General features: G+C 37.6%; 1 protein-coding gene across 1 annotated transcript in view; it reads right to left on the reverse strand.

Annotated features, from left to right (window-relative positions):
* Positions 1–24,073, reverse strand: part of LOC107581502 (ras-specific guanine nucleotide-releasing factor RalGPS1-like) — a 97,142-nt gene that overhangs the window by 44,872 nt on the left and 28,197 nt on the right. Inside the window, exon 7 of the mRNA XM_016267080.1 lies at positions 13,718–13,844. Coding sequence (XP_016122566.1) covers positions 13,718–13,844 — 127 coding nt within the window. The remainder of the gene's footprint in view (positions 1–13,717; positions 13,845–24,073) is intronic.

Here is a 24,073-nt window from a genome sequence, read left to right on the forward strand (position 1 = left end):
AACATCATTTGCATGGGACAATGGTACATCTTGCAAGCCAGGATTGAGTGCTAAGTTGTGAAAGATGCAGCGGACTGCTACAGTCTGGTGTACATTTCGGGGACTGTACAACATCATTAATACAAAAAAAAGAAGAAGATAAAAACACAAAAAACAAATCAAAAAACTAAACTAAACAATGGAAAACAAAAGACATAAAAAAAACCAACACAACAAACAAACCCAAGGCAAGACAAGATAAAACTAATATTTAAATAAATCAAAAACCAAAACCAAACAAAACCGAGGTGAGATGAAACAGCAAAACAATGCAAAACAACAACACCACAAAACTAAAATGGAATAAAAAAACAAAAACAAATCAAAAATCAAAACCAAACAAAAGAATATGAAGACATAACAAAACAACTCAACACAACATCAAACAATACCAAGACAAGATAAAACTAATAATTAAATACATCCAAAACCAAACAAAACCAAGACAAGATGAAACAACACAACAAAACGGATAGAGGCTCCAGCATCCCCAAAACCCTATACAGGATTTAAGAAGAAACTCGATTATTAAAAAAAGAGGGAATTACTATGAAATGATTATGTAATACATATAAAACACCTTTGGGTTGTTAATAATAGCTACACTATATATGACTACTGTAACATAAAATAACTATTATACAAGATTTCTGTATAATAATACTCACCCTTAAAGTCCCCCTGTAGTGAAAATCAAGTTTTTATGTTGTTTATTTATTTATGTGGTGTTTTTAATATGCTTTTAGACAAACCATGTGCCAATCTAAAACCATTGCTGAGTATTTTCTCTTTAAAACTGTAGTTTCCCAATGGCAGTCCCAGAAACGCGGTTTGAAACAGCCCTCGGTTTGCTACGTCACAATTTAATAGCCAATCACGTCACGGGATAGATTCCTATCACTAGCATACAAAATATACCAATTCCAGCACAAAACCAAAAACAAATTAGAGCAAAAAACCCATTAAGCCGTGGTTTAATGTGAATTTAGAACCGCTAACTTGCATTATTGGAAAAGTAGCCCAGAGTCAGACCCACCTCTCCCGCATCGGGAGAGCACTTCACACGCATTGCTCGCAGGCGCAAATTGGAATCACAAACGTCTGCATTCAGTCTTCAAGACATTTTAGGACACAACATCATCAAGTAAGTAACTTTAACGGATGTTACAGTATTCACTGTAGTTGTCCGCTAGTAAAAACATAGTTTTATCAGTCATTATCCGTGCATGCTATTGTTTCGCGTTTACTATTGTTCAGTGGATCAGGAGGCGCTGGCTGGTGTGACTGAGTGGAGGCGGGGCTAATTTGCATATTCATAGATCTGCGTATAGTAAATGAGGCAAGGGTGTAGAGTTACATTCAAGAAAATTATTTTCACAAGAAAAAAACATTTAAATATGTCATTTTGATGATCAAAGATGAGTTTTAAGGGATCAAATATTTGACTACCGGGGGACTTTAAAATTATACTGCTGTCAGGTTAAAGGCAGGATTTGCAATCATCTATCAAGACAGATGGATAGGTAGACAGATAAAGGGACGAGGGGGTAACAGGTGAAAGAACATCCAGCAGGTCAAAATAAATTGTTTTAGTATTACGGCCAAATCTGAGAACACAAGAGATCCTCCAGTTCTCTGCCTCAAATTCTTCTTCCTTTCATGCTCTTATTTTTTACTTTGAGCAGATTTACAAGGAGAGTGACTGGCAGTTCTTTAATGCAGTTCAGACCTCAAGTTGTACAAGAGAGCAGTATTTTCCTCTCAGCCTTCCAAAGAGCCTGGGAGTCCTCCAGCCCCGTACCAAACACACCAGGGCAAACACACGTAAACATGACATACGTCCTATTTGTAGTGATAAATTTGGTTCTGTTCCTATAAAGTTCAGTTTAATTCGACTAAAAATTAATATTCAGTAATAATTTACTCCCTCACATCGTTTCAAACGTTAATTAATTTCTTCCTTAGTAGCCTACATAAGAAGGCATTTTGAGAAATGTCAAATCTGTTGTTTTGTTGTCGCATTTGCAATTTTGCTGACCGATCACTGAGCAATCAATGAAAGTCAATGAAACCCTATTGACTTTCATTGTATTTTTGGGTGACAATTTTAATTTTTCAATGAACTAAGTGAACTTTGGCATCACATTATAATGTACAAGGTGAAATTTAGATATCAGCCAATAAATCAATAAAGAACTGCTATATTTTGCATCCCTACACCAAACTAATCAACCCAGTCACAACGTAGCTACAAAATAATACATAAATTGCATACAAAATATGAGTTAAAGTATGTAATATATCACAATGAGGTTTACTCTATGGCAGACAATATTGTCTTTATAGTACAGTAGCCATAGAGTATTCAATCTGCTCCTGTAAGATGCTGTATGAACAGGACAATTTCACGACTCATTGTAAATATGCTGTTAATCCAAAACACTGACTTTGTAAACGCAGCCTAGAGGAACTACAGAGCATATTTATTCTCCACTTCTTTCTATCTTAACTCATTTGAATGTTAACACATGCTAAAACACACCGGAGAGAGGCACAGCGAAGGACATCTTGTCATCAAGTATTTCTTTCGCAATAAAACCTATCCAAGCCAAAAAGATACAAGAAAACAGACATGTCTGCGAAAAATTTGATGAAAGTCAAGTGGAGAGTCAAAACACACATTTTTTAATGTCACTCAGAAGAAATGTTTTCCAATTTGCTCAAGACACAGTTTGTGCTGCCAGTTAAAAACGAAGAAGCGTAAAAGAAAAACAGTGAAAACAGGGGAAGAGGATTTTGCTTTAACTGATTCATGCGTGTAGCCAATGGCTCAGGAGCGTCTCCCATCGCCCATCTGAGCTCTAGAAACACTGAGCAGAAGAGGACTGGGATGGCATTCAGAAGATGATGTAACTCCAACACACATAAACAGGGCATAACTGCTAATAGCGATGCCAGTTTTATATAAGAGTATTATAAGCATGGCACTGAGCAAAATGCATGTAATGAAGCATGTAAGTACATGAGTGAATGTGCTTTGACAACCGTGTAAGGATGACATTTCACAAAAGAATGTTCATACTAAAAAGCAAGTACACCGTCACAGGCAATTAAATTTTTCACACGTATAACACAATATAATATAATCAGGGGTGCACATAAGTGGTGTGCATGCATGACTAGGGATGGGAATCGAAAATCGATTCCGATTCCAGAATCGGATACTTAAGGTCAGGAATCGGATACTTGTTGTCAAATTAAAATTTTGATTTTGAAATTTCGATTCCTATGCGCTTTTCTTTTTTTCATCTGTGAGGACCAGACTTAGCGATCTGCCAGGACCTTGCTCGCTAATCTAAGCATTCCAAAGTTTGGCTACATCTGCGATCAGAAGCAAAAAAGGTAAGTATAATATCTGTGATAGCTAAACATGTTGCAAGAGAGGCGTCACCACCAACATGACAAAGCACTTTAATTTAATAGATCGTTAAAGATCACGAACACGATTCAAACACCTACGTGATTCTATTTCTAAATTACAATGATTCGTCTCTTTCATTCCTCAAGCTTTGACGTGTGCGATCAATGTTGTGATCAATTGTTGGTTCATCCGTGCAGCGTACGATCACGCCAGTGTGATTTGAACATTTAAATTTGTGTTCGTGCTAAAAAGTGTAGTAAATCGACACTTCAAATGAAGATTTATCGATCACCAGTAGGTGGCGAAAAGGGGGTGTTAAAATGTATTTGTCTTTGAATCATACAAGAGATTCATTCTCAAGAACGCTGATTCATCCAGTAATGAAACAAGTACATCTTGAGTGAGTCATTTAAAAAACTCAATTTATCCAGAATCACGCAGTTCTATGTTTGAACACAGACAGCTCTTAAAGAGTCCAGTTTTTATGTAGCCTGTTAATTTTTGTTCATGATATTCAGCTCCAATAAATGGTTTGCAAAAAAGAGAAACAGGATAAATATTTGATATCATTATTTAATCACATTGGAATCGAAACTGAGAATCGAAAATAATCTGAATCGATAAGCAGAATCGGAATCGGAATTGATCAAATTCAAACAATACCCAACCCTATGCACGACTAAAAGAAAAAATGTGATGGATAAATAAACTAGTAAACATTTGAAGTGGATCAAAACCTTTCATCAAAGTTGTCCTAAAACCTAAAACCAAAATGCGTTCTTGTCTTAGGACAACTTTGAAGAACTTTTTTGATCTACTTCAAATGTTGACTACTGTATGTTCAGACCGCTCATCTGCATACCAACATGTTTGACAGATGTTAATACGGCCCACCCCCACATTTGGACCACCCCTCTGAACAATGCCAGAAATTTATTTTGAAATTTAAATTTTAAATATACGGTTTCACTTATATCATGTCTATATTTGATAATAAATATTGGCTTTCAGACTAAAATTTCCCTTAGTTATTAATGTAGCCTAATTATTTGTTAAATTCACCTACCAACAGAATGGTACGTTCAACATAACGCACCATCGCGATTGAACAGGTGACGCGCAAACCAGTGAACAAATTCAAAGAGACGACAAAATGGCCAAGCGGTTGGGAAAGAGAAAGGCTGATTCAGAATGCAGTGTATTTAACCAAAACTGGACAAGTGATTATTTTTTTGTTCAGAGCAAAGAAGTGGCTGTTTGTCTCATCTGTCAAGAAACAGTGTCTGTTTTCAAAGAATACAATCTGCGCAGATACTATGAAACCCGCCACAGAGAAAAGTATCGAAGCTAAAAAGTGTACTATCAGCTCAGCAGTATACATTTGTACGCCAAACTCAGCTGAACCAGTCATCCGTTCGAGCTATAGCTTTCAGGTAGCTAAACTGATTGCAACCAGCGGTAGGCCATTCAGTGACGGCGAGTTCGTCAAGAAATGTATGAATGCTGTTGCGGAGGAGGTGTGCTCCGATAAGAAAGATGTCTTAAATGCGGTGAGTCTGTCCGCAAGTACAGTCACCAGAAGAATTGAAAAAAATGGGGGATAATGTATATGCCCAGCTGCAGGAGAAAGTGAAAGAATTTGAATTTTTTGCATTAGCACTGGATGAGAACAATGACGTGCAGGACACAGCACAGCTGCTAATTTTTCTTCGCGGAGTTAGCTCAAACTTTGAAGTGTCAGAGGAGCTAGCAGCCCTACAAAGTCTAAAAGGCACTACGACAGGGGAGGATATTTTTGGTAAAGTGTGCCAAACGATGGGAGAGCTGGGTCTAGACTGGTCTAAGCTGGCCAGCATCACTACTGACGGGGCTCCTAGTTTGGTTGGCGCGTCGAGGGGGCTTTTAGGACTCATGAATAAAGAAATGGAGGAAAGAGGTCTAACCCCACCATTACAAGTCCACTGCCTGATTCACCAGCAAGCACTGAAAAGTTCTGAAGTGGGAATCAGTCATGAAGGTGGTGGTGTCATGCATAAACTTCATCAGAGCAAACTGACTTAAACACCGGCAGTTCAAAGCCTTTCTCGTCGAGCTAGAGTCTGCTCACGGAGATGTGCTTTACCACACTGAAGTCCGATGGTTAAGCCGGGGAAGAGTTTTGAGGCATTTTTATGAGCTGCGAAATCAACGCCTTTCTTCTGACAAAGGGCAAAACTGTCCCAGAACTGATCGACGCAGAATGGAAATGGGACCTCGCCTTTTTTAACAGATGTGACAGAAATGTTGAATGGCCTAAACTTGCAGCTCCAAGGCAAGAGGAAACTAATATGTGACATGTATTCCCACATAAAAGCATTTGAGGTGAAACTAGCACTGCTTGTGGGACAAGTGCAAAAGCAAGACTTCACTCATCTCCCCATTACCCAAAGTCTCACAGCTGAGAAACCAGTGGCTCCATTCCCAGCTGAAAAGTCAGTGGAAGCGCTGGAAATGCTGAAAGTGGAGTTTTACGTGCGATTCCGTGAGCTACATGTCCCTAATGAGACATACCCAAACATCAAAAGGCATGCAATGAAGATGTCCACACTTTTTGGTAGCACGTATATTTGTGAGCAAACCTTTTCATGCATGAAACTGATGAAAACTCCAATGAGATCAAGACTCACTGATGAACATTTGCATCAGTCTTTGAGACTGGCTGTGACAGGAATGGAACCTGACATTGGACTTCTCACTAGCCAGAAGCAAGCCCACAGTTCACACTAATTAATATGCATAAGTAAATGTTTTGATTTTGAATAGCACTGAATATGAAAAAATGTCATTACGATCGTAATAACAATGCTCCAATGCTCTTCTATATGTCTCTTGAAAAGTAATCATTTGTCTGTACGGTGCATCACAAAATAAACTATTCTAGCATTAGGGCATTAGGAAAATACATTTAAAATCATAATAAAATCTCCACAATAATACTAGTAGTCACTCCGGCCCATGTAATTGTCTGTTACAAACCGACCCGGCCCCCCATTAAAGAAAAGGAAAATGATGTGGCCCTTACAGAAAAAAGTTTGGGGACCCTTGGTTTAAGATATATTTTACATATACCATTAATTATTTTTGTAAATATATAAATATCGAGATAAGACGCATAGTGGGATGCAGTATGTCCGTATAAAGTTAATGCAGCTGCGCTATTTATTGTCCCACCTACACTTTTCTCTTCTTCAAAACAAAGCTGTGATAATACCATTTATTTTTAAATGCCCAATACAAAATGCTTCCAGCTGTCAGATATGACAGAAACCGGTTTCATGACAAATCGCACCTGTCCCTGTAACAGCCTGTGTTTCCTCTGCCAGTCAATCATTTTTCACAACGTCAACAAATAATAGAGTGAAGAAAATTTGATTACACTTATATAATTAATCGCATGTGTCAATGTGTTAATTTTGACAGCTCTAATTTACACAGAAATAATAATTGCACAAACAATGAAACAAGCTCAAAAGCTGATTCTCAAGTTGGCTATTTAGTACAAATCATCCGCAAGGCATCCCTAGAACATTGAGGATATCTAAACAAGACAGAAATGTCTTAAATGGGACAATTTAATTCAAATCTTTAACTGATTCAAATTTTAAAATGTCTTGCAGACATTTTAAAATTTGAATCAGTTAAAGATTTGAATTAAATTGTCCCATTTAAGACATTTCTGTCTTGTTTAGATATCCTCAATGTTCTAGGGATGCCTTGCGGATGATTTGTACTAAATAGCCAACTTGAGAATCAGCTTTTGAGCTTGTTTCATTGTTTGTGCAATTATTATTTCTGTGTAAATTAGAGCTGTCAAAATTAACACATTGACACATGCGATTAATTATATAAGTGTAATCAAATTTTCTTCACTCTATTATTTGTTGACGTTGTGAAAAATGATTGACTGGCAGAGGAAACACAGGCTGTTACAGGGACAGGTGCGATTTGTCATGAAACCGGTTTCTGTCATATCTGACAGCTGGAAGCATTTTGTATTGGGCATTTAAAAATAAATGGTATTATCACAGCTTTGTTTTGAAGAAGAGAAAAGTGTAGGTGGGACAATAAATAGCGCAGCTGCATTAACTTTATACGGACATACTGCATCCCACTATGCGTCTTATCTCGATATTTATATATTTACAAAAATAATTAATGGTATATGTAAAATATATCTTAAACCAAGGGTCCCCAAACTTTTTTCTGTAAGGGCCACATCATTTTCCTTTTCTTTAATGGGGGGCCGGGTCGGTTTGTAACAGACAATTACATGGGCCGGAGTGACTACTAGTATTATTGTGGAGATTTTATTATGATTTTAAATGTATTTATTATGCCTCCTAATGCTAGAATAGTTTATTTTGTGATGCACCGTACAGACAAATGATTACTTTTCAAGAGACATATAGCCTATTAAAAGAGCATTGTTATTACGATCGTAATGACATTTTTTCATATTCAGTGCTATTCAAAATCAAAACATTTACTTATGCATATTAATTGGTGTGAACTGTGGGCTTGCTTCTGGCTAGTGAGAAGTCCAATGTCAGGTTCCATTCCTGTCACAGCCAGTCTCAAAGACTGATGCAAATGTTCATCAGTGAGTCTTGATCTCATTGGAGTTTTCATCAGTTTCATGCATGAAAAGGTTTGCTCACAAATATACGTGCTACCAAAAAGTGTGGACATCTTCATTGCATGCCTTTTGATGTTTGGGTATGTCTCATTAGGGACATGTAGCTCACGGAATCGCACGTAAAACTCCACTTTCAGCATTTCCAGCGCTTCCACTGACTTTTCAGCTGGGAATGGAGCCACTGGTTTCTCAGCTGTGAGACTTTGGGTAATGGGGAGATGAGTGAAGTCTTGCTTTTGCACTTGTCCCACAAGCAGTGCTAGTTTCACCTCAAATGCTTTTATGTGGGAATACAACTAAAAATTAATATTCAGTAATAATTTACTCCCTCACATCGTTTCAAACGTTAATTAATTTCTTCCTTAGTAGCCTACATAAGAAGGCATTTTGAGAAATGTCAAATCTGTTGTTTTGTTGTCGCATTTGCAATTTTGCTGACCGATCACTGAGCAATCAATGAAAGTCAATGAAACCCTATTGACTTTCATTGTATTTTTGGGTGACAATTTTAATTTTTCAATGAACTAAGTGAACTTTGGCATCACATTATAATGTACAAGGTGAAATTTAGATATCAGCCAATAAATCAATAAAGAACTGCTATATTTTGCATCCCTACACCAAACTAATCAACCCAGTCACAACGTAGCTACAAAATAATACATAAATTGCATACAAAATATGAGTTAAAGTATGTAATATATCACAATGAGGTTTACTCTATGGCAGACAATATTGTCTTTATAGTACAGTAGCCATAGAGTATTCAATCTGCTCCTGTAAGATGCTGTATGAACAGGACAATTTCACGACTCATTGTAAATATGCTGTTAATCCAAAACACTGACTTTGTAAACGCAGCCTAGAGGAACTACAGAGCATATTTATTCTCCACTTCTTTCTATCTTAACTCATTTGAATGTTAACACATGCTAAAACACACCGGAGAGAGGCACAGCGAAGGACATCTTGTCATCAAGTATTTCTTTCGCAATAAAACCTATCCAAGCCAAAAAGATACAAGAAAACAGACACGTCTGCGAAAAATTTGATGAAAGTCAAGTGGAGAGTCAAAACACACATTTTTTAATGTCACTCAGAAGAAATGTTTTCCAATTTGCTCAAGACACAGTTTGTGCTGCCAGTTAAAAACGAAGAAGCGTAAAAGAAAAACAGTGAAAACAGGGGAAGAGGATTTTGCTTTAACTGATTCATGCGTGTAGCCAATGGCTCAGGAGCGTCTCCCATCGCCCATCTGAGCTCTAGAAACACTGAGCAGAAGAGGACTGGGATGGCATTCAGAAGATGATGTAACTCCAACACACATAAACAGGGCATAACTGCTAATAGCGATGCCAGTTTTATATAAGAGTATTATAAGCATGGCACTGAGCAAAATGCATGTAATGAAGCATGTAAGTACATGAGTGAATGTGCTTTGACAACCGTGTAAGGATGACATTTCACAAAAGAATGTTCATACTAAAAAGCAAGTACACCGTCACAGGCAATTAAATTTTTCACACGTATAACACAATATAATATAATCAGGGGTGCACATAAGTGGTGTGCATGCATGACTAGGGATGGGAATCGAAAATCGATTCCGATTCCAGAATCGGATACTTAAGGTCAGGAATCGGATACTTGTTGTCAAATTAAAATTTTGATTTTGAAATTTCGATTCCTATGCGCTTTTCTTTTTTTCATCTGTGAGGACCAGACTTAGCGATCTGCCAGGACCTTGCTCGCTAATCTAAGCATTCCAAAGTTTGGCTACATCTGCGATCAGAAGCAAAAAAGGTAAGTATAATATCTGTGATAGCTAAACATGTTGCAAGAGAGGCGTCACCACCAACATGACAAAGCACTTTAATTTAATAGATCGTTAAAGATCACGAACACGATTCAAACACCTACGTGATTCTATTTCTAAATTACAATGATTCGTCTCTTTCATTCCTCAAGCTTTGACGTGTGCGATCAATGTTGTGATCAATTGTTGGTTCATCCGTGCAGCGTACGATCACGCCAGTGTGATTTGAACATTTAAATTTGTGTTCGTGCTAAAAAGTGTAGTAAATCGACACTTCAAATGAAGATTTATCGATCACCAGTAGGTGGCGAAAAGGGGGTGTTAAAATGTATTTGTCTTTGAATCATACAAGAGATTCATTCTCAAGAACGCTGATTCATCCAGTAATGAAACAAGTACATCTTGAGTGAGTCATTTAAAAAACTCAATTTATCCAGAATCACGCAGTTCTATGTTTGAACACAGACAGCTCTTAAAGAGTCCAGTTTTTATGTAGCCTGTTAATTTTTGTTCATGATATTCAGCTCCAATAAATGGTTTGCAAAAAAGAGAAACAGGATAAATATTTGATATCATTATTTAATCACATTGGAATCGAAACTGAGAATCGAAAATAATCTGAATCGATAAGCAGAATCGGAATCGGAATTGATCAAATTCAAACAATACCCAACCCTATGCACGACTAAAAGAAAAAATGTGATGGATAAATAAACTAGTAAACATTTGAAGTGGATCAAAACCTTTCATCAAAGTTGTCCTAAAACCTAAAACCAAAATGCGTTCTTGTCTTAGGACAACTTTGAAGAACTTTTTTGATCTACTTCAAATGTTGACTACTGTATGTTCAGACCGCTCATCTGCATACCAACATGTTTGACAGATGTTAATACGGCCCACCCCCACATTTGGACCACCCCTCTGAACAATGCCAGAAATTTATTTTGAAATTTAAATTTTAAATATACGGTTTCACTTATATCATGTCTATATTTGATAATAAATATTGGCTTTCAGACTAAAATTTCCCTTAGTTATTAATGTAGCCTAATTATTTGTTAAATTCACCTACCAACAGAATGGTACGTTCAACATAACGCACCATCGCGATTGAACAGGTGACGCGCAAACCAGTGAACAAATTCAAAGAGACGACAAAATGGCCAAGCGGTTGGGAAAGAGAAAGGCTGATTCAGAATGCAGTGTATTTAACCAAAACTGGACAAGTGATTATTTTTTTGTTCAGAGCAAAGAAGTGGCTGTTTGTCTCATCTGTCAAGAAACAGTGTCTGTTTTCAAAGAATACAATCTGCGCAGATACTATGAAACCCGCCACAGAGAAAAGTATCGAAGCTAAAAAGTGTACTATCAGCTCAGCAGTATACATTTGTACGCCAAACTCAGCTGAACCAGTCATCCGTTCGAGCTATAGCTTTCAGGTAGCTAAACTGATTGCAACCAGCGGTAGGCCATTCAGTGACGGCGAGTTCGTCAAGAAATGTATGAATGCTGTTGCGGAGGAGGTGTGCTCCGATAAGAAAGATGTCTTAAATGCGGTGAGTCTGTCCGCAAGTACAGTCACCAGAAGAATTGAAAAAAATGGGGGATAATGTATATGCCCAGCTGCAGGAGAAAGTGAAAGAATTTGAATTTTTTGCATTAGCACTGGATGAGAACAATGACGTGCAGGACACAGCACAGCTGCTAATTTTTCTTCGCGGAGTTAGCTCAAACTTTGAAGTGTCAGAGGAGCTAGCAGCCCTACAAAGTCTAAAAGGCACTACGACAGGGGAGGATATTTTTGGTAAAGTGTGCCAAACGATGGGAGAGCTGGGTCTAGACTGGTCTAAGCTGGCCAGCATCACTACTGACGGGGCTCCTAGTTTGGTTGGCGCGTCGAGGGGGCTTTTAGGACTCATGAATAAAGAAATGGAGGAAAGAGGTCTAACCCCACCATTACAAGTCCACTGCCTGATTCACCAGCAAGCACTGAAAAGTTCTGAAGTGGGAATCAGTCATGAAGGTGGTGGTGTCATGCATAAACTTCATCAGAGCAAACTGACTTAAAACACCGGCAGTTCAAAGCCTTTCTCGTCGAGCTAGAGTCTGCTCACGGAGATGTGCTTTACCACACTGAAGTCCGATGGTTAAGCCGGGGAAGAGTTTTGAGGCATTTTTATGAGCTGCGAAATCAACGCCTTTCTTCTGACAAAGGGCAAAACTGTCCCAGAACTGATCGACGCAGAATGGAAATGGGACCTCGCCTTTTTTAACAGATGTGACAGAAATGTTGAATGGCCTAAACTTGCAGCTCCAAGGCAAGAGGAAACTAATATGTGACATGTATTCCCACATAAAAGCATTTGAGGTGAAACTAACACTGCTTGTGGGACAAGTGCAAAAGCAAGACTTCACTCATCTCCCCATTACCCAAAGTCTCACAGCTGAGAAACCAGTGTCTCCATTCCCAGCTGAAAAGTCAGTGGAAGCGCTGGAAATGCTGAAAGTGGAGTTTGACGTGCGATTCCGTGAGCTACATGTCCCTAATGAGACATACCCAAACATCAAAAGGCATGCAATGAAGATGTCCACACTTTTTGGTAGCACGTATATTTGTGAGCAAACCTTTTCATGCATGAAACTGATGAAAACTCCTATGAGATCAAGACTCACTGATGAACATTTGCATCAGTCTTTGAGACTGGCTGTGACAGGAATGGAACCTGACATTGGACTTCTCACTAGCCAGAAGCAAGCCCACAGTTCACACCAATTAATATGCATAAGTAAATGTTTTGATTTTGAATAGCACTGAATATGAAAAAATGTCATTACGATCGTAATAACAATGCTCTTTTAATAGGCTATATGTCTCTTGAAAAGTAATCATTTGTCTGTACGGTGCATCACAAAATAAACTATTCTAGCATTAGGAGGCATAATAAATACATTTAAAATCATAATAAAATCTCCACAATAATACTAGTAGTCACTCCGGCCCATGTAATTGTCTGTTACAAACCGACCCGGCCCCCCATTAAAGAAAAGGAAAATGATGTGGCCCTTACAGAAAAAAGTTTGGGGACCCTTGGTTTAAGATATATTTTACATATACCATTAATTATTTTTGTAAATATATAAATATCGAGATAAGACGCATAGTGGGATGCAGTATGTCCGTATAAAGTTAATGCAGCTGCGCTATTTATTGTCCCACCTACACTTTTCTCTTCTTCAAAACAAAGCTGTGATAATACCATTTATTTTTAAATGCCCAATACAAAATGCTTCCAGCTGTCAGATATGACAGAAACCGGTTTCATGACAAATCGCACCTGTCCCTGTAACAGCCTGTGTTTCCTCTGCCAGTCAATCATTTTTCACAACGTCAACAAATAATAGAGTGAAGAAAATTTGATTACACTTATATAATTAATCGCATGTGTCAATGTGTTAATTTTGACAGCTCTAATTTACACAGAAATAATAATTGCACAAACAATGAAACAAGCTCAAAAGCTGATTCTCAAGTTGGCTATTTAGTACAAATCATCCGCAAGGCATCCCTAGAACATTGAGGATATCTAAACAAGACAGAAATGTCTTAAATGGGACAATTTAATTCAAATCTTTAACTGATTCAAATTTTAAAATGTCTGCAAGACGTGAGGTGTGTGCATTTATAATTTCCTTTGAAATTGGAGCAGGACCTCCCCACAAGGTTATGTTTTGTGTGTGTGCAAATAAGAGTGGAAGGAAAAAATACCCAGATACGGGATGCAGGATGTCATGCTCTGGCTGCTGATGTAATCTCTCAAGCGTTTATAGTTGTCTTCTTTAGACATGAGATACTCCAACCTCTCAAATGTGGCCTTGTCCTTTCGACTCAAAAGCTGTGGGAAAGAGAGGGAGAAAAGAGTTGTTTTTGTAACAAAAACAATGAGCGAGTTCTTTTACCAGTCTATGATAAATGCCTTTTAAAGGAATAATCTGGGTTCAATACAAATTTGGCTTTATTATATCAGCATCTGTGACATGCAGAAGTGCAGCAACCCTCAGTAGACAACATTCAGACATTTTTTCAATGTTTTATCAAGTCAGCATGTGTTTCTAGACACACAAACATTTAGTAAATCAGGTTTTAAATCATTTAAATGAACTCGGCTGTAAACAATCCAGTCTCTAACAACAGATCTCAAGAATGCTGATTTTTAGTGTCTGTGCTCATCATCTCTGTCATATTCCAGTAAGCATTCACAGTTGAAACATGAAACATTAAACATGATTTTTGTTTGTTTTCCATTTATCAACCACTTGGCAGTGCAATTGTAAACAATCACATTTAGGATGGCGTAAAATATCTCCACCTGACCAAAACAAGAGAAGAAAAAACTGAAAACTAATGTTTAGTGTTTAGTAATGTTCTCAGCAAAAAAAAAAAGTGTGGAGAAACAAAGACAGCAAACAGAGATAAGATTAAATAAGAGCTCTGCAAACAAAGGAAAAGCTGATAGCGCTGAAATGAAACCCAGAGTACCGCGCAGTAAATTCAAACAAACCTAACCAAATTAAAAGCCACCTGATGTGACCTCTCACGCAAAATCATTCTGTCTGCAGGTCCGTGTGTGGATAAAATGACTGCAAATGACCCCAAAAGAACAGCAAAACTTCTTAGCAGTTAGTTTGTAAAGGGACTAAATGTCTTAGAATCGGTTTATTTGATACATTAAAGGGATAATTCACCCAAAAATGAATACAATAATATGAATACAATCGGAGTTATATAAAAAAATGCCCTGGCTTTATTATGGCAGAGATTTTGAAGCACAAAAAAGTGCATCCATCCATCATTAAAAGTGCTCCACACGGCTCCTGGGCTCCTTTAAGAAAAATAATCATATTTATGACTTTATAAACCATAATCTCTAGTTTACTCTAACTGTCGTATGAGCGTTCACGAGACAGTGGCGTTCCAGCAGATGACGTAGAAGTAGGTGTAGCGTAAGCTCCGGGCGAGTCTCGCGAGAACCAAGTTTTGTTTAAAGCAGAGGAAAACCAGTCTCCTCTTGGCTTATATTGAAATCTTTCAACATTTTTATTTACATTCCTTGTTTTGTATTTCTAATTTGTGACCGGTGTTTTGTTTTGCTCTCCTCACTTCTCACTGGAGCTTACATTACACCTACGTCCTATGTAGGGGTGTGCGATATTGACAAAAAATTCTATCTCGATATTTTCTGGGATTTTATCGATAACGATAATTAGACTATATTTTGCTGAGTGTGTTATTGTGCTGATACCTTAAGGACTGCCGAAGACAGCTGACTCCTAACGTTTTTGATATTCGTCATATTCTGTGTGGTGGTCAGTTCATACTGATAGAAATGAATCTTTTCCAATAAGTTTAAACTGATTTTTTAATTTTATGGGCATTTTTACCTTTATAAAGCCATTTTTTTCTAAAAGTGTCCATTATCTTTTGAGTCAAATTCTTACATTTAATCAGGGAATTAGAATAATAAGACATTTGGGCTGTTACCAAGCAAATGAAATCAGCTCAGAAGCTGCATCAGAAATGGCATTTATTTAGATGTATTTACACACTGTTTAATGCAAGACATGAATGCATTTAACCTGCAATTACAAATGCATAAATAATGTTTTGATACATTAAACATAAAACGTTGAATACTGATATTTGAAATGATTTAAAACATGAAAAAAATAAGAAAAGAAAAGAAAGAAAAAGCCAAAATGTGAAATTAAAACCGCCAGCAGGTGGCAGCAAATCACTGTTAATAAGCGAGTCATTGCGATTGAACAGAATCATTTAAATGCTTGATTCATTCAGGAACGAAACACCGTCATGTTGCTCAGAGACACAAAACAGTACTGTGGCTGTGTTTGGAATGATTTTTGTTGGCGAAATAGAGCAAAAGCAGGCAATATGGTGTCTAAAACGTAAGTCTCTTAATTAACGTATTGTTTATTGAATTGTTGTAAAAAAAATCAATATCACATTTGTAATCATGGTAATTTTGGGAGAAAAATGCCACTCTTCGTGTGAAATTTAATAACTATATGAAGTGGTATAAATATAAATTTTCTGCCCCATGTCTTGAATTTGTGATCATTCTAAATGCATATTAAAGGGGTCATATGATGCGATTTCAAGTTTTCCTTTATCTTTGGAGTGTTACAAGCTGATTGTGCATAGATAAGATCCCTGAAGTTGCAAACACGTGTACGACAGTTAGCGGAAGCTAGAGATTACAGTTGATAAAGTTTTAAATATGGATATTTGTCTTACACAAACACATCGCTACACTTCTAAAGGCCTTTATTAACCCCCTGGAGCTGTGTGGAGCACTTTTTATGATAGATGGACACATTTTTTGGACTCGACCAGGACATTTTTTTAATATAACTTCAATTGCATTGGTCTAAAAGGAGAAAGTCATATCCACCTTTTTCTTTTCTTGGTGTAAAAATGGGCGCAGCCATTTGTAAATTCTATGGGTCTGGCTTCCGGTCTCATCTGCGTCCACTCCATTTAGCTATTTTTAGCTGAACAAAACAGTTCGTTTTGCTGCTTGATATTGAAAGTTGGTGTGTCTTATATAATTTTAATGCATTAATTACGAACACACTGGTTTGTAACGCAAACAGTTTTACCGTTTACGGCATGTTGTTATTCTCCTCGTTATTTACCTATAGCGGCTAATGAACCGGAAGTCTCACCCATAGGCTTACTTCCGCGTTGAAGAAACAGGTGGATACACCTAGGATGGCTTGAGGATGAGTAAATCTTTCTTTTTTTGGTGAACTATCCCTTTAAGAGTAAATAGTCAAAGTCACTAATAGTCAATAAAATGTCTGTTGAGTGACCATCAAATTAAATTGTTGGCAGATAATAAATAGTCTACTAATAATGTAATGACTGGTAGTTGGCATGTAATTGAAAAGTTACTAGTTGGACTATCAAAATAAAGTGCTACCAATATTTTTAATATGCGTTATAGAAAACATTTTTCACCAAAAATACTTGGAAGGAAACTGATTATGTAAATTCATCTGTACAAAAGGTCTAATGTCCACTGAAGAACAAGACGCTATTTGGATTATTCTCAAATCATACTGGGTAACACAATTTATAAAGGGAAAATATTTTAATAAATTACAAAAATAGCCACACAGAAGTACGTTCAGAGCCCACTATATAGGAGTGTGTGCGTTTGGCCATGTCTGAGGAAAGCTAGCCTGAGAAGCCATGGAAAACACAAATCTGACAGAAAGAGCGGGGGAGAGGAATATTCCAGTTATGTAAAAGACTGAAAATGGTACACTAGAGACAGGATTGAGGAGGGGGATGTTGGCTGTGACTGAAGACAAGACAAGACAATGTTTCCAAAGAAAAGACAGATATACCGAGATGCTGGATAGCCTGATCCTTATCAAAGTTAACCACGGTAACCACAGCTCCCCTCAAAATACAAATAAATACTGCTTGCACATGCAAAAGCCACCACCAAAGTGCTAAGAAGTTGCTGGTGGCTGCCAAGGCATTGTCTTGTGGCTTCTAAAATGTTCAGAATTGCATGTGTTGCTAGAGTGTTCTGAGTGGTTGCCAGGTCTCAGGTGTTCTGAGTGGTTTTAGAGCATTCTATGAGCTTGCTTGGGTGTTTCTGGTGGTTCTGTACTGGTCCAAAAGAGAGAGACAAAAAAACCCCAAAAAACTGGGAACCCTGAAGTTGCTAATGCTAGTAAATGTCAGCAACCCAAGTGCAGCACAGATGCTCGTCTACAGAATGATTTGTGAGCAAACATGCTGTGAAGTTATAAAAACCTGAGGAACAGGTGTCTGTTTTATGATAGTTGCCCTATTTTATAATAGAAACAGATGAGTGTTAGGGAAATCCCACTATTAGCTTTAGGTTTAGCGCAAGCTAATGATCTTTAAAGAAACTGAGGCTGTCAGTTCATAAGGAAATCATTAACAACAACGTTTCCATCATTAGAGAGAAAGAAAATATTCACTAAAGTACATTAATTTCAGGGGTACAAAAATCCCTACCACTATGGAGTGTGTTGAAATGGAGGGTATCATGTTTGAGAAATGAAATGCACGATTTAATTCCAGTAAAGATTGAAAAGGGAAAAACTAAACAGAGTTCCTTGCTATTCATCAGTCTAAGTATTGGAAAGAAACAGCTCAAGGTTTCACAGTGATTCATTTGTTTGCAGTTTCCAGCTCTCACCAATAACGAACTGAGAGCATGTTAGAGGCCTGGATAATTTCACAACCTATAAACACACATGAAAACCGAGTCTAAAGAAATTTGGACACACACAGCAGCTGGGTTGGACAAAATGATAATCGAATGAACCAAGAACCCAACTGATCCAAAAACACACACAATGCTTTAAAAATATAATAAAAAAGTAATAAATAAATAAATGAAAAGAAAAGAAAATATTCAAAAGAAATGTGTGTTTAAAATGTGCAAATCATTTTCTAATAATTACCACAAAAAAAAGATGTTTTAGCAAGTAAAAACTAATATGCAAAATATTAGTAAGTAATATATTCAATAACTCACAGCCCAGGTCTTGGTGAGCCTGAAGATGGGGGCGCTCTGTAAAGCAGATACTACTGCCATCACTGCATGGAGATTATTCATGTCACACAGTTTCTGCAAGAAGAGAGAAAGAAGGTTAGCAACTAGAATAATCACTTAAGTAGTGCACATGTGCTGAATGGAGTTTTTCTTTACCTTTGCTGTTCTGATATAGAGGCTCAACACTTCTGCCCTGATCTTCAGAGTTTGAGCATGAAGAATCTCCCTCACCACCCAGAAACTCACCTAACATTAGACAAAACCATAAAAACAAAGACATATCGATAAATAATCAATACTGCTATAGTCAAGACATAAGCTACACTACAGTTAACCTAAACATGGTGGGGCTGGAAAATGTAAATGTTCATGTGAAGAAAAGAGGATGAGAGGAGATGAGAAGCCAAGAGACAAGAAGAAACATTGTATTTTAAGCTTCAGACGTTATGCAACTGCAGAAATGGATTGTTGAAACATCACTCTTCATCTCCTCCAACCCCTGCCAACCTCAGCCCCCCCCCCATTTCCATTTCTCCTGTTGATTTTCCAGACCTTTCCTTCCCGAAATCCCTCTTTCCCCATCCCTCCATACGTGTCGGATACTAGGACGCACACACAGTGAGGTCATTGTTTCACCATCTCCCCTACTGTGTGTTCCCCTGTTTGTTGTTGTGAGACGGCGTCTTTGGATGAAGCCGGACCGCCTCAAACCAGTGGAAAGAATTTAATTCTAATGACTAATGAAGAGAAAAGGCAGCATGGTACTGCAGACATTTATACTCAAACACAAATACACAGTGCAAAAACTCAAAAACTCTATCTCACGCATGAGCACACATTCACACCAGCTGCTGCATTACACACACCTGCACCTGGATTACACAAAGAGGAAATCAATTTTGGAGCCTCTAGTCATGCAGATCTTTCCCCCACATACTCCATTACAGAATAGTTCATCTCCACGCTCCTCTTATTTCATCTAAGTCAAGGAAAACATGACAAAAAAGAAAGAAAGAAAAAGAACAAACTGAAAAAAACAGACCTTATGCAAATATCCCCTGGTAAAAGATACCCATGTGTGCCTAATTTGTAACATCTGTCCATGGGTAATCTTTAGGGTCTGTCTGTGTGCGTGTGTATGCATAAGTGTATTTTTATCCCCCCCGAGTTTGTTTCCATTATTTCCTGAATTGAGTACATAAGAGTAAATGTAATATGAATACACTCCATGTTTGTGCATGACAGACCAAAAATTTTAAATTGTGAGTCTTTGAAGTGGGGAGCATAAGGTCTAGCAAGAGAGAGAAAAAAGAATGTATATTTATGGAAAGAGTGCTTTACCAGTGTTTATAGTCATATAAACAACATTAACATTTCATTTTACACAATGACAATGAGTTATACAAGACAACTGAACCAGACAACTGTCAATAACTTTGATTAATCTGCTGCTGTTGAAAAAAAAAAGATCAGTAATTACCAACCAACTACATAATGATTAGCTAACTACATATGATCAGTTAGCTATATTTAAAGGGATAGTTCACCCAAAAATAAAAATTCTGTCATTATTTACTAAACAAGTTTCTTTCTTTTGTATTTTAAAGAATACAAATACAAAAGAAGCCATAGTATTGTTTTCCATACTATAGAAGTCAATGGCTACCGTTTTTCGGTTACCAACATTTTTTTGGTGAAATTCCCCCTTTAAAATAATGATGAAACCATCACTTGAATGATGACAAACGTATACATAATCAGTGAACAATTACATTACACAAATCTACAGATGATCAGCTTGCTACTGAAAGCCAACAAAACTGGTTTTAACTAGACTACTAGTTTTACAAAAACACACGAGACCCTACTGTAGCCTTGAATCATATAAACTAGTGCTGTCAATCAATTATAAATTCTGAAATTAATCGCGTTTAATCCCACCTAACAGTTTTTAAATATACTTTTATATTGCGCTAATTTCACATTAAATCTTCGAATTAATGTTCAAACAACATAAATGGCATCTTTTTATGACTGAAGTATCACTGACACCAATACTACTGATGTCTCTATAAAATTGTTTTTCCCCCTAATACTTAACCATTGATTATAGCCATTCAACATTACAGAATAATTGAGAGATATCAATTTTAACATTTATTAGACTTTAAAAAATAACTTCTAATTTAACTTCTAACTTAAAGGGGTCCTATTATGCTTTTTCACTTTTTTAATTTTAGTCAGTGTGTAGTGTGTATGTTTGGGCATAAAAAAAGATCTAGAAAGTTACAAATCTCAAAGTCCACTCCAAAGGGAGATATTTTGTTTGAAAAAAATCCCTTTTCAAGAACTACAACGAAACGACTCGTTTGGACTACAGCGTTTGTTTTCCGGGCTTTGTGATATCACAAAGCGGCTCATTGGAATATCATTACAAATAATTCCTGCCAACAGAAACTTGATTGGTTGTGGGGTGGGGAGGGGCGAGGTCGTGGTTAGAATGCTTGGTTGAGTGAGTGCATCAGACGAGACGACGAAGAAGAAGAGCTGCAGAGTTAGTGCATCAGAGAAAACCAAGAAGAAGAGCTGCAGTGCTGTAGCTTCAAATTCGGCATGTCTAGAACAATTCTTACAAGTACAACACGACGTAGCTGGGCGCCGCGGACAGACGCCGAACGGTTCCGCCGGTGTGCCTACACTCATAGAAAATAATGTATTTGAATTTTAAAGACGTGGCGCGATGCGACGCTGCGCTTCTCGTCCGGTGTGCGACCGCCTGAAACGGTCTTTTTTCACCTCCGTGCTCAAACGTCTTTGTTTGGGCTTCCAAAAGCGGATGATATCAGGAAACAGTGGTTGCAATTTATTTTTTAACTCGGTTCCTGAGCATTATATCCCCAATTTGCTATTGTGTGCTGCGCAATTTACTGAGGACAGCTTCCACAACACGAGGGAGTACAGTGCCTGCCAGATTCGCCCAAAAGTTTTTGTTGAAAGACGGAGCAAGGGGCGTGGCAGTACTGAAACACTGTCTAAGCTGTTCGCCAATCACAACGCACTGGGACAGCTAACCAATCACAACACATTTTGTTTTTCGGAAAGTGGACCTTCATCAAAGCCGGAACTAATCGAGCCGTTTGTGCCAGCCTGGGGAGAAAGGTATTTTAATAATGTAAATTATGTGAAAAATAATGCGTATTTCGAACCACCGAGCATGAGAGCATGTTCTAGTACACCCCCAAAACAAAATTAAGACTTTGTAAAAGAGCATAATCGGACCCCTTTAAAACAATCTTCACATAAATCAATTATAATAAATGTCATATTTACCTGTTCCCTTCAGCATAAATATACAGAAATTGAAACTGAAATTATCAAACACTAAATTCTAAATTGAATATAGATTAATCCTTAAAGCTATAAAAGTTAATGATTTCCTCTTTTTTCTTTTCTTTGATTAACAGACATCACAGCAGCTGGTTATTAGGTTGTTTTGGCTGCTATTTCTTTAAGAGCTGCCGCTGCTGAACGTGACGCAGATCTGACAGGTATTGTATTTTTTCTCAACTCTCCTTACCTTTTCTGACCCACTTCGTCTCTACTAATGAGCTGACGAGTTGAATCGTGGTTGTTAGATGAGGGAGACATTGCTGGGCTGCTCCAGGACAGTTTGGAAGACCATTTCAGAGACATGTTCTTAAATGTGACTCATATCAAATATATTACATGCATGCACAGTTTTAAGGCAGCTTTATTCCACCTTTTTGGTAATTTCATGACTTACTGTAACTGACGACGACATTGCATGCACGTAGTTTATTTCGTGCTTTGATATGAAATGATAAAGTCTACAGCGGGTACTGGTGCCTTTGCGCTGCGAGCACAGTACCGTTTCTGTGCTCGTTTGACCCACACCTTGCGCTGAGGTGAAGCTGGAGTACATGTCTGAAACATCTCCTGTTTGATGTGGTCGTAAAGACATTCTGCAACTGAATAAATGCACTTCTTTTCAAGAGAAAAAGTGACAGAAGAAGCAGTTGCGAGTAGGGTGGCCAATCCTAGCTCCGCCCCTGCGTTTATGGTGTTAAATATTTTTAACACGTTAAACTGAAAAAATTAATCGGCTGCATTAACGCATTAATTTTGACAGCACTAATATAAACACATATAGTTCAATGACAGTTTATATAGTTAAGAGTTCAGTATGAATGATGAAACTAAACTAGTGACTTTCTTTAAGTAAGTCATTGAAATAGTCACTCAACCAATTTGGTCAAAAGCGCTGATTCAACATCAGGAACAAAACAAGACTTCCTGTAGGAGTGAGTCTTGAATCATTCAAATAGTTATAGTTCAGTTATAGTTTATATAGTTCAGTAACCTTAGGACATTACGTTCCAGTCTTTTTGGGATGTTTTGTTCTAGCCTTTCCAAGTATCATCCTTCAGAAAGTACATTTGTGTTGGCAGGCGAGTGCGTGTGGGTTCCTGAACAGCCGCTTTAGCCGTTTTCAGGATGTATATTGAGAGAAGTTTCCACAGAACACAAATTCCTCACGGATATTCTCATATTTATTACAGAGCGCTAGCCATATTATCAGGGGAGAAAGTCTGTGTCTGTGAGGGTGTGTTTAAGTCTTAAAGTGGAGAGGTGCAAAAACAACTTCTGCATTGCATATAAGCTTAATCAATAATCATTCCCTTCTGGTTACACACTGTCAGCTTCTGCCAATTATGAAGCAACGATTGCACACAGAAACTTATACACACTCCGAGGGGGCCACATATTTCCTCAAAGGCCAACTGGATCAAGTCAGTGTTTCCCAGCCCTAGTGGTGTGCATCCAACATCTTCGCACAGGCCTCAGCACAGTGATAAGCTTTTCAAACATTGCCATTACCTGCTCACAGTAGAGCCAAAATGTAAATGCAAGTTTAGTTTCCCACTTGTCTCACTCACCTGGAGTGACTGTGACATACAATCACAACGTGTTGTGTTAGCATAGAGTCCAAATTCTGTTAACAAGAACCTTGACAGCGACGTAATTTTCCAACTTAGCCAATCCAAGGCAATAAAGTCAAGAGAATTTGGCCAGAAACATACTCATTCGCAAACATGTTCAGCCAGTGCATTACAAGCATGCCAGCCCTTGGAAGCTGAGCTACTAGAGAGGCCTCCACCCCTCATGACCCGAACATTACCTGGATCAACACTTTTCTGCACTTTAATGCCCAATCCATAACACAAACCACTTGGAAACCTTATTTTCCGCTTTGTAGGATTTGAAGTTTTTATTTAAAACAAACCTACTCTCCAATACATGTGGCCACAGAAACAATAAACATGTTTCCTGTCGTAGTAAACTGGCTGACCACACACATGTTCAAGTATAATTCTGAATGGAAAAGTATATTTTAAAAAAGTAAATTAAAAAGCTACTGATTATAATGTTTAAAAATGTAATGTGCAAATAGTGTCTCCAGTTTAGCGTTTTTTTTTTTTTTT

This window comes from Sinocyclocheilus grahami, unplaced genomic scaffold (assembly GCF_001515645.1).
Source record: "Sinocyclocheilus grahami isolate Dianchi unplaced genomic scaffold, SAMN03320097.WGS_v1.1 scaffold35.1, whole genome shotgun sequence".
In the NCBI taxonomy this organism is placed as follows: Eukaryota; Metazoa; Chordata; class Actinopteri; order Cypriniformes; family Cyprinidae; genus Sinocyclocheilus; species Sinocyclocheilus grahami.